The sequence below is a fragment of the Capricornis sumatraensis genome, chromosome 12 (assembly GCF_032405125.1).
Source record: "Capricornis sumatraensis isolate serow.1 chromosome 12, serow.2, whole genome shotgun sequence".
Lineage (NCBI taxonomy): Eukaryota > Metazoa > Chordata > Mammalia > Artiodactyla > Bovidae > Capricornis > Capricornis sumatraensis.
In genome coordinates this window covers 28,809,162-28,821,643 of record NC_091080.1, presented here as the reverse complement: position 1 = coordinate 28,821,643, position 12,482 = coordinate 28,809,162, and the positions used below count along the sequence as shown (strand labels likewise).

General features: G+C 40.0%; 1 protein-coding gene across 1 annotated transcript in view; it reads right to left on the bottom strand.

Annotated features, from left to right (window-relative positions):
• Positions 1-2,567: 2,567 nt before the first annotated feature.
• Positions 2,568-12,482, bottom strand: part of CDADC1 (cytidine and dCMP deaminase domain containing 1) — a 31,542-nt gene continuing 21,627 nt past the window's right edge. The window contains exons 8-10 of the mRNA XM_068984464.1: positions 11,888-12,077; positions 9,215-9,275; positions 2,568-5,309 (exon numbers count right to left, since the gene is read on the bottom strand). Of these exons, the coding sequence (XP_068840565.1) occupies positions 5,236-5,309; positions 9,215-9,275; positions 11,888-12,077 (325 nt within the window). The 3' untranslated portion in view covers positions 2,568-5,235. The remainder of the gene's footprint in view (positions 5,310-9,214; positions 9,276-11,887; positions 12,078-12,482) is intronic.

The following is a 12,482-nucleotide window of genomic DNA, read 5'->3' as shown; positions in this document are numbered from 1 at the left end:
TTCACGTTGTCTCAACTAGCAAGATTTCATTCTTCTCTATGGCTGAGTAATATCCTGTTGTGCATATGTATGTATGTATGTATAATCTTTATCCATTAATGGGCTCTTGGGTTGGCTATTGTAAATAATGCTGCCGTGATTGTAGTGGTGCATATATATTTTCTGATAATTGATTTTTTTTCCTGATAAGTAACCAGAATTGGAATTCCTAAAATATATGGTAGACCTATTTTTAATTTCTTTTTGGAAATAGCCATACTTTTTTTCCAATTTTTTCCACAGTGACTATACCAATTTCCTTCCCACCAAGAGTGAACAATGGTTACCTTTTCTCTGTTGTCATCTGTTATTGTGTTCTTGAGAACAGAATATTCTGACAGCTCTGAGATGGTATCTTCTTGTGATTTGGATTTGCATTTCTCTGATGAGTGATGCTGAGCATCTTTTCATGTGCCTGTTGATATCTGTATATTTTCTTTGGAAAATTTGTCTCTTCAGATCCCCTGCTCATTTTTTTAAACTGGGTGCTTTGTTCTATTAATGTTGACTTTTATGGGTTCTTTGTATATTTGAGGTATTAACTATCAGATATATACTGTGCAGGTAAACTTGAGCCTGAAGCCACCTAGTGGGCCAATTCCAGCAGATGTTTAATATGAACCAAAATACATGGTTAGCCTGGTCAAGTATTAACAAATAGAAAGACACTCAAATGCTATAGTGGTGTTGAATAGATTTTAATTCTTTATCCCCAAAGATTGTGTTTTAGAAACTCTGTATTTTTCAGGTATTTCTTCCTTGTCTAAAAAATAGCCCTCAGCAGAAGAACACATACTCCTCTGACACAGTATCTTTGGGGCTTATCCCCAGGGGAAAGATACATAATATTAGAGTGTGGCTATTTGTACTAAATGGGCTTCCCCAGTGGTTCAGCAGTAAAGAATCTGCTTGCAATGCAGGAGACGTGGGTTCGATCCCTGGGTTGGGAAGACCCCCTGGACGAGGGCATGGGAACCCACTCCCATGGACAGAGGAGCCTGGTGGGCCCCAGTCCATAGGGTCTCAAAGAGTCAGACACAACTGAAGCAACTGAGCCCATTTATACTAAATACATTATTTAAAATGACTGCAGGAAAGGAATTTCATGCTTAAAGCCAAAACATTGCAGAAAATATAAAAATGGAGAAGTGAACAAACATATTAATTTACCTCTGTTTATGCCCCTGAAATCATAAAACGAGAGTGAAGTTTTTTTTGGCTTTCTCTGTTTTAAACATAAGCTCAGGACAGACAGAACAGAGGACTCAGTGAGGACAGTCGGACGCTCTGCCTGGGAACGTGCTGTGGTGCACGAGGCTGAGCTCTGCTCTATACTGTCCTGAAAGACATTGCCCAGCAGCCCTCGCTGAATCTCGTGAGTCTGACTGACAGCCCCAACCTTGAAACTCATTCCAGTAGTGTAACCAGGATCAGGAAACAAGGCCTTCAGAATTCTGAGGCGGGGTGAGGGGAGGGTCTGGGGTGGTGGTTATTCCCAGTCTACAATTCTACACCCAACAAAGTGTCTAAACTGAGGGCAGAATAAAGACATTCACAGATACTCACAGTATTGAAACTGTTCCCCATCAACAGTCAGTCATCTTACCACCATGTACCTTTTCTCAGGGACCTTCTGAAAGATATGCCCGCCCAACTGAGAAAAATCTGGATTCTGGGGGTTCCAGCTCAAGAAGGTGGAGGATGCCTCTGTCCCTGCCCTCCCCGATCCCAGGAGTGCCGCAGAGGGAGAACCCGGGAAGACAGCAGCGCAGAAAGTCCAGTGACTGATCAGCCCAGGATGGAGGTGGTCAGAGGCTCTGGGAGGCACTTCTTCAATAAGAAAAGCTTTTTAGACACCCAATGTGCTTGAATACCAAGAGAAGATTACACAGCTGGGAGAAGGGTTTGGTTACAGGTTAGCAATAAAATATACAAAATCAATGTCCCCGCAGCCCTGCGCAGAAAAGGCAAATTTGAAATGCACGAAAACACATTTTATACAGAAAGTCATCACAGTACATAATGTGATAAAGCTGTGAGTAAGCACTTAAAGTCATAATACCAAACAATGAATACTGATGCAACCAAACTGAAAGAATATTAGGAGGATGGAGAGATGGAAGTGTGTGCTGAGGAGAGGGAGGTGAAAGAAAGCCCTTCCATGATGGAAATTCAAAAGAAAATACCTAAAACTAAAACACTATTAAGAAACGTGATTTGGAGACAAATACAAAGTAAATCAGCTAAAATCCTTGAGCCTGGCGGCCTCTGGGGAGGGGTGATACAGAAGACAGAGTGGGTCTTACTGTTTCAAGAAAGGTTTATAGATCTATTTTGCTCATTTTTAATGTGTAGGTGTAATTTTACTTAAGAAATGACTTAATTTACAACGATAGAAGTCTTTTATTACTGTCACATACATGTTAAAATCAGCTAATACGTCAACAGGTACAGGACAAATGAACACTGATATTAAAAACAAAACTGAAAATGTAAAGAGAGAAAAAAACCAAAGCTGATACTGATTTAGGCCCTTGTGACATCCTGAGCTAGACTTTAAGAAATCATTCACCTTCTGGACACTCGTGTTTCCAGTTCTGCAGAGGAATATTCTAAACAGATGAGATCTAAGTTCCTTTGAAATCTGAGTCTGTTTAAGTGCAGTAGTTGAATAGGGTAAACACATTTTATGGATGCATTTCTAAAGGGTATTCCATTTTAAACAGGCCTTGTTTTCAACTAGTACTGATTAATAGGGCTTTTCACTTTTCTTATATGTAATAATTTTAAATGATCACAGAAAAACCCCTTAATATGACACATGAAATGAAGGTTCTAAACTGTTCCTTGACCTTAAGAAGCAGAAGTAACAGCCGCAGCTCAATGCTAAGCGGCCACTCTTGGCAATACCAGAACTTCAAAACATAGCTCTAAAGTGGGTTAGAAGCAGACTGCTGTGGTAGATCTGAAAGCTCAACTGTTCATGCATAAACCGAGGAAGATTTATGAGAAAGTATTCTCAAACTCATTAAGTAACTGAGGAAGAGAAACCCATGGAAAAGCCGAATAAAAGAAGAAGCGTTAGCAGTGATTAGATACAGGTAAACCCTCACGCACCCCACCTGATAGCCGAGCGCCGAGCCAGGCCTGCGCTCACCCCACCTCCAGTCGGCATAGCTGCTGTCCTTGGCAGTAAACAAATGCAGAGCTCTGTTTTAAATTATGCATTTACTGTTGCCTTCCCAATCTTTGAAATTAATGGTGATGTATTTTTAAGGGCAAGTTCTGATTTCTCAGCCTGAGGGGTGAGCCCTCTTGACTGTGGGTGACTCGGTTTTAGGCAGTACTGTTGCTGCCCCAGGGGGCTCCTGGTACAGGTTAGCAATCTTTGCGTGAGTTCCCAGTCACTTCCCTTTCCTGCTGCCCGGGGTGACCACCCATCTCCATCACTTTCTCAGATGTTCACTGCACCCCCACTGTTCAGCTGCCCGCCCCCTGCAGCCCCTTCAGGACCTCCACTTCTACGGGGCCTCCACTTCACCCGAGTGCCTGCCTGTCCTCCTGTGTGTTCCTTCCACCACTGTTCCTTCAGTTACATCCACAGGGCAGTTCTCAACCCTGAGGGTCCTCAGAGGCACCTTCAGGGAATGCTGGCCCCAGCCCCGCGGTTTGATTCAACAGGTCTGGGGTAGGGCTTAACAATGTGCACTTCTAACAAGTCCCCAGATGAGGCTAACGCTGTTGGTCCAGGGACCCCACTCTGAGAAGCACTATTATTAATACGTGACTTTATGCTTATGTCTGTCACTAGACTGCAAGCTTCTTGAGGTCAGGGAGCATTTCTTACACGCCTCATCTCCAGGGTCTAGCCGGTGTCCAGCAGTCATTTAGTCAACAAATATTTATTGAATGCCTGTCACGTGCCAGACACTGTTGCAGGCACTAGATTCAGCAGTTTAAAAAAAAAATTTACACACACAACACAGGCTAAGCAGGCTGCCGTTCAAACAGGGGCACAGGTCCACGTGCGGGGTGGCCTGTGCACTCTCCTGAGACTGGCAGTAGGCCCTGTGAGGATACAAGACGCCCCAGGGAGAAAGTGGGCGACAGCAGAGGTGAAGCTGACTCCCCGCACAGAGTCTGTCGCACCCCAGGGCTGCCCATGGGCCACCAGCCACACGGCTCCCTCCCTAACTCCAGGAAAGTACAAAGCCCGTGCCTTTATCTTTGGGCTGATTTTCTGAAAGTTTCCTCAACAAATAAAAAATGAGAGGACTCATGAAGAGCAATTTGGAAAATAACCATCATGTTCGCCATCAAGACTTTCAGTATTCTTAAGGTTTGCAAATGTTTTTATAAGGCCTTCCATTCAAAGCCCTGAAACGCTCTCTGCTAATTATATGGAGGGGATAATGGGCAGCATTTATGAATGGAATTCCAGACTAAAATATTTCTTCTCTTGTTAGTGGTTTCAAGAGTCAGTGAGATCAGAGAATAATATTGTCCGAGAATAATGCTGTCTTCCTATTGCTACCCTGAATCAGCGATGTAACACCAGAGTCCAGCAAGTATCATGATTTTTACACACTGAAAGACTGAAAAAAAAATAACCTTGTTAGGAACACACTTTTATAATGGAGAGGAGGTCCACCAAATTCATTTTTTATGACTCCAGGCTAATCAAGTAAATTCTGATTACCAGAAAGCTTTGGGTATAAATGGGGCCTTTTGGTGAGTCACACATTGACTTAAAAATGGTCAGGTTGCTGTTTATTTCCATGGAGTAGATTACTAATTATCACCTTCATAATCCAAAGGGATTAATATTTCTGAAAAGGTGTGTACTTCTCTGCTGAGATGTGACCTCCAAAGAACCAGCCCCTTTCAGACTGGATCCCCTAAAGCTAAGACCAGGAGAAATCAATCCCTGTAGCCGACTGAACTGGTCTCTTGAAATGACTGACACCTGCTTCAGTGTAAAAAAAGAACACACCACTATACTCTGGAAAACATACAAATAAATCTAAATAAAAATATTCTCCTTAGTATCATTCATATGCTAATAATAAATTAGCTTCCTTTAAAAAATTTTTTCAACTATTTACAAAATCCATTCTTCTTTTCTGAGTTAACAAGGCGGGATTTTAAAAGTGCAATAAAAATTCTGGAGGGCTTCACCCCTTGTTCAGACAAGACTTAGTGGTTTGCAAGACGCAGCTTCTTGTTCTGGTGTGGTTCTTCATCCAGGGGTAAGGATCCCAAAACGCCATCTGATGGTCAAGAATAACTTAACGTCAGGAAAATGCTACTTCAAAGAAATGAGCTTTGTCACTTCAAAGAAAATGTCACTTCAAAGTCAGAGGCTGTAAGATCAAAACAATGTTTAAGCTAAAGAGGAATATTTTAAAAATAAAAATGAAAAAGGGCATATTGATTTTATCTTTAAAATTCTCAACTGTTAAAGAACAGATTCTAGATAAGTCATTCACAGGTGACACAATGTATCTGACCTTTTACAAACTGGATTCATCAACAGTGTATAGACAACAATTCACAAAACTTTTTCGGGGGAAAAGTTATTACTGTTAGGCTGGAGGAGACAAAAGGACCCGTCTGTTGTCCAGGGAGAAAAGGGAGTCGTCTGTGGGGCAGTGAGGTGTGAGGGACACCCCCCCCTCCCATTGGAAGGCAAGCAGACTCATCACCTTGGTCAGGTGGGAGACGGGCCTGGCTTCCAGCTCGCCCCATGACCTGATTTCCCTGGCTTTCCTGGGACACACACTGTGTGCGTGTAAAGTGCACAATGTGATGGGTTTCAACACAAGCACACATCTGAGAAACCACCACCACACTTAAGATGGTAAGTATACCCACCACCTCTGAGAGTCTCCTTTTATCCTGCTGCTTTCTGTCTTTCCAGGGATCTGCCTGCCCTCCAAGCCTCTGTGCTCACCTCGCTCTTCCTAGTCTTGAGGACACTTGGATCAGGGTGCAGGGAGAATAGATCTGGAAAGCTTTCTCTCTCTCTTATTATGTAATATTGGAAACATTAAAAAAAGAAGACTGTGTGTGATACAGATGGGAGTCCTAAAGCCTCATAATAAATTAACACTCAAGAACCTACTTGGTCGGTGTTCAGTCCCTAAGCCGTGTCCGACTCTTTCACCCCAGGCTCCTCTGTCCTCCACTCTTTCCCAGAGTTTGCTCAAGAATCTACTACCCAACCCCCAAAACTGAGGGAGCGGTGTGAAACCACCCCCAAAACCACCTCTCAGGTGCCCCCCAGTCCAATCCCATCCCTCTGTCACCCTTATTCAGAGGTAACCACTGTGCTGAATCATTTATCATTCCATTGCTTCTTAAAAATAATTTTGCCACATGTACTAACCAATACACTATTTGCCTTCTTGTTGAACTTTACATCGAAGTTGCATTATAATGTATTTAGTCTTCTGAAACTTGATTTTTTCATTCAGCATTATATTTCTAAGATCCTTCCATGTTTAAGAAGCTGTAATTCATTTTACTTTCACTGCTTTATAATATTCCACTGTAATATTTTAATTTCCAGAGATAAATTTTTGTGCTATTTTCCAGTTTTTGCTTTTAAGAGCAATGTTGCAATGAATTATCTATCTCTGTCTTTTCTACGAAACATGTAAGAATTTTCCTAGGGCGTATGCTTAGAGGTCAAATTGCTGGGTCATGGAATACACACATCTTCAGTTTTACAAAGATAACATTAAACTGCTTTCCCAAGGTGGCTGTATACATTTTTAGTCCAACCAGCAATATACAGAAGTTTCTAATGATCCACCTCCTCACTAGCACACTTGGTGTCGTCAAACTTTAATTTTGCAACTCTAGTAGGTACAGCAATAGGGGTGTAAACATTGTTGCAGTGATTTTAATTTGCATTTCCATGACTGCTAATGAGCTTGAGCATTTTTTCATGTGTTTATTAGATGTCTGTGTTTCTTCTGTTGTGAAATACCTGTAACTATCTTGTACCCATTCTCAAATGAACTCAACTGTTAATCAACTGTATATAATTGGCAGCCACAGACTACTTCATCCAACAATAGCAGAATATACGTTATTCTTAACCTCACATGGAATGTTTACCAAGAGAGACCACATTCTGGGCCATAAAACACACCCTAATAAATTTAAAAGAATAGAAATCATACAATATCTGCTCTCAGACCACAATGTAATTAAACTAGAAATGACTAACAGAAACATAACTGGAAAATCCCAAAATATATGTGGAAGTTAAATAATACATTACTAAATAACAAATGAGTTAAAAAAAAAAAACAACCAAAAAACTCAACATAAATTTTTAAATATTTTGAACTAAATAAAACACAACTTATAAAAATTTGTAGCATTCTGTGGAAGAAATGCTAGAGAGAAATTTATAGCAGTGAATGTATATATGAGAAAAGAAGAATGATCTAAAATCAATGGCCAGAATATACGAATCCAAATAACCAAAGTAGATTCGTGGTAGCCTGGGGCTGGAGGTAGGAGGAAACAGGGATGACTGATAAATGGGTAAGAGGATTCTTTTTGAGCTGATGGAAAATTCTGAAATTAGGCTGTGGTGATGGTTACACAATACTCTGAATCTACCGAAACCCACCCAATTCTGTACTTTAAAAGGGCAAATTTATGGTATATAGATTATACCTCAATCAAGCTCTTATAAAATTTAAAAAGAGATAAGGATATTATTTAGTGATATAAAAATACAAAAAATACATATTAACAGTTTTTTTTAAACAAATATGTATTTGTTAAAAAATACATACAAAACACAAACCTGCATTTCAGTGGACAATCATAAAGCAAACATTTAACCATCACCCAGGGCAAGAAATAAAGCCTTGCCAGCAAAACGGAAGCACTCCTCTCATCCCCTCGCCATCCCGACCCCTCCTTCCCCTCTCAGGACACCCCCAACAGCACATCTCCCCTTCCGTAGTGATCTAGGGACAGGGAATCCTGGCTACAAGACTCTTGATTGTAAGTGGCAAAAATCTCCTCTTTCACGGCTTGCCTTTGTACTCTTTCAGTGCTATCTTCTGACAAACAGATGTTCTTTATTTTAACACAGATAAATGTTCTTTATGTTTAATGCTTTTTTGTGTCTTCTCCCTAACAACAGGGAATTATTAACTCACCCCCCTCGAACACTATTATTGAATACATAGTCTTCAATCAGATCCGTATTTTTTCCTTTCCTTTTATCTTTAACCACCTCCCCCCCGCCCCCGGCTGATAAATTTTTAAAAAGAAAGATGGAGTGGATATGTACTTTTTTTCCAGACTGCAAATTAAAATTTCACTACTTGGATAAAATAAAGCTAAGTTAGAACACAGAAAATCAGGATATTCACATAGACATTATTTTCATAAAGACTTTCATATTTGCTAATTTTTCAGAGTAATCAAATCATTGTTATTATCAAGAAAATTTTACTTATTATATTGAACTTCTACTTACCTTGAATCCAAACAGAAAGATAACAACTAATATTTAAAAATAATATTGTATAGTAATAATTCATATTCAAAATAATATGCATGAGGAATTGCAAGGTCTCCTAAAGACTATATTGCTTTAAAAATATGTGTTAATATATAAACAGTAAAACTCTGAATACTAGTAATTCATTTATGGTAACTGTGATGACTCTTAATTAGATTATTAAAATAACCAGGATATTTCCATTCTCTGGCCAATCTGAGCTAATGTGGCTTTACTCAAACAAGAATGTACATAGCCTCATAATCTGGCCCTGGTTCCATCTGTATTAATTAAATGCATTTTTCTTTTCTAACTGCCCAAGAGGCTTTTGTTTTGGTACAAAAGAGCACTGTTGCCTATAGTCTCATACAAATTTAATTTATAAATTCGATTTGTGCATGATTATTTGTATTAAACTACAGAGTCCATAGGACTAGTCATTAATAAGCACTTCCCATGACATCTAGCATATAGTCCATACACAAGTGTTGGCACAAACTGAATGCAAAAATCTAATCTGCAAAAAGAATATGGTCTCCCTCCAACCACAGCAATTTCCAACACCTGATCATTATAAGTTACTATTTTTCTTTTCTTAGCAACAAAGTCAACCTCAATAAAGGACTTGTAGATACTTACTCTCTCTGCTTTCAGGCTCATTTTGCTCAAGAACATCAGTTCTTGATGGATTCAGTTGCCACTATAAAAGGAAACAAACATTTTATGTGTATGTTTAAGAAGGTTTTTAAAAATAGCATTTCAGCATTGTGCCTTCAAATATAAAAACAGCTTAAAACAGTAAGAACAGTTAGTGTGTCATACCACCCAAGCCCTAATAACAACTTTGGATGACCCTGAATGATATGACTGCTGGATTAAGGATCAATATTCTTAGAGAATCTTATATATATGGTTTAGTAAGTATTTTTTAGGTGCTTTATATGTTCCAGGCACCCTGGACACAAACAGAAAAGTCAAGTTGAAATCTATAAACAGTACTATTATATCTTTTGTACTTACTGCAAACCATAGCATATAAAAGTTACATTAACTGCCAGCATTATCATTAAAAAGCAACACATGATTCTGGACAGGATCCTTTTGCTATAAAGAACTTTATTGGGACAACTGGTAAACCCTTACTGAACTCTGTGGATTAAGTGGTAGCAATATATCAATGAAAATTTCCTGAGTTTTGTGGTTGTATTGTGGTTATGCAGGACAACCTACTGTTTGAGGAAATACACAAGAAAGTATTTAAGAGTGACTTGGCATCATGGCAACAACTTAACTCTCAAGTGTTTCTGGAAAAAAATTCTAGTGTTTTTGTAACTTTTCTGCATGCTTGAGATTATTTCTAAAAAGAGAAAGGTTTTTACAAACCAGAGTAGTTAAAAAAAAATCATGAGGCATTAAAGTTCTGAGTTTTCCACAAAATAATTACCACCTCAGCAGTTCTTTGGAAATATCAAATACTAATTGCTTCTAATTTTTTCCTGATTTTTCTCATGAGAAATGCATGTGTATGTGTGTGTGTGCACACACGTGTGTGTATGTGTCCCCTTCCTTTTGTGTAATCTTAAACTTTAAACTATGTTCACCTCTGCTCCTGCTGCTGCCTCTAAGTCACTTCAGCCGTGTCCAACTCCGTGCGACCCTGTAGACGGCAGCCCACCAGGCTCCCCCGTCCCTGGGATTCTCCAGGCAAGAACACTGGAGTGGGTTGGCATTTCCTTCTCCAGTGCATAAAAGTGAAAAGTGTAAGTCGCTCAGTCGTGTCCGACTCTTAGCCACCCCATGGACTGCAGCCCACTAGGCTCCTCCGTCCATGGGATTTTCCAGGCAAGAGTGCTGGAGTGGGGTGCCATTGCCTTCTCCAATGTTCACCTCTATCTACTACTATATACTATTGAATTTAAGTTGGCATAAAGCTCAACATTCAGAAAACTAAGATCATGGCATCTGGTCCCATCACTTTTTGGCAATTACATGGGGAAACAATGGAAACAGTGGCAGACTTTATTTTTTGGGGCTCCAAAATCACTGTAGATGGTGACTGCAGCCATGAAACTAAAAGACGCTTGCTCCTTGGAAGAAAAGTTATGATCAATCTAGACAGCATATTAAAGAGCAGAGATATTACTTTGCCAACAAAGGTCCATCTAGACAAAGCTATGGTTTTTCCAGTAGTCATGTACGGATGTGAGAGTTGGACTGTGAAGAAAGCTGAGCACCGAAGAATTGATGCTTTTGAACTGTGGTGCTGGAGAAGACTCTTGAGAGTCCCTTGGACTGCAAGGAGATCCAACCAGTCCATCCTAAAGGAGATCAGTCTTGACTATTCATTGGAAGGACTGATGCTGAAGCTGAAACTCCAATACTTTTGGCCACCTCATGCAAAGAGCTGACTCATTAGAAAAGACTCTGATGCTGGGAGGGATTGGGGGCAGGAGGAGAAGCGGATGACAGGGGATGAGATGGTTGCGTAACATCACCAACTCAATGGACATGAGTTTGAGTAAACTCTGGGAGTTGGTGATGGACAGGGAGGCCTGGCCTGTTGTGGTCCATGGGGTCGCAAAGAGTCAGACACAACTGAGCGACTGAACTGAACCACTGAATTAAAAAAAAAAGGCTGTGGGAAGAGGTGGATCAGGGACTTTCTTTTGTTAGCCACCAGATGGCACTATAGAACCAACTGATTCAAGGTTTCTAAGGTCAAGTTCTTCCCTGGTAGCTTAGCTGGTAAAGAATCCACCTGCAGTGTGAGACTTGGGTTGGATCCCTGGATTGGGAAGATCTCCTGGAGGAGGGCATGGCAACCCACTCCAGTATTCTTGCCTGGAGAATCCCCATGGACAGAGGAGCCTGGCACAGCACAGCACAAGGTCAAGGTAAAATTCTCTCTCTAGAGATATATATTCATAAGGCAGATCCTAAGCTGAACATTTGTGACTAGGCAAGTGCTTGCACATAAAAATAAACTCAATGATAATATTTTGTTGAAACTCTTTAAAAGGGCAAGAATCGCTAATTTAAAATATGCAGCAGAGTAACGGAACAACATGGGCTTCCCAGGTGGCTCAGTGGTAAAGAGCTCGCCTGCTAATAAGTTCGATCCCGTGGTCGAGAAGATTCCCTGGAGGAGGAAATGACAACCCACTCCAGTATTCTTGCCTGGAAAATCCCATGGACAGAGGAGCCTGGTGGGCTATAGCCCATGGGGTCACAAAACAGCTGGACATGACCTAGCGACTAAACAGCTATCAACATAATACAAACTATATTTGGAAACAATGTGTATCTACTTACTGTAAATTTGCTGACACCTTCAAGTTCCCCAAATCTCATGTAAGAGATGTCTGCCTTCTTTTTTCCAACATCTACATCCCCTGCATAGATTTGTTTTATGCCTGCACCTTTAATTAAAGGTACACATTCATCACAAGGGCACTTGGTCACAAAAATCATACTTCTTTCTTCTGGTTTTATTTCTTGACACCTACAAAAATATATATACATATGAAAAAATTAGGAAGGTAGTTTCTAAAAGGGTAAGTTATGTTTTAGAAAAATCTTTAAACATTAAAATTGAGTCATTTTTGAAACAGTTTTACAACATTATACACAATAATGATCAAGCCTTATTCTTGCTGAATTAGTCAATGCCAAGATTTTCAGTATTTAGACTACAAAGGAAATGAAAACAGAGGGAATAATGCTTTCTAAGTAGGAAACTCTTTATAAAGTCAGAATTATGGGCCAGAACTAACGCCTTCCCTGAGAATGTACCATGTGTGATTAGACATTAAGTCATCGTGGTAGCCAGAAGATCTGGTGCCTAAGAGATATTTAATAAATGCTTACTAAATTGATTAATGTTAGAGTTCTGTTTTGAGTTATGGTT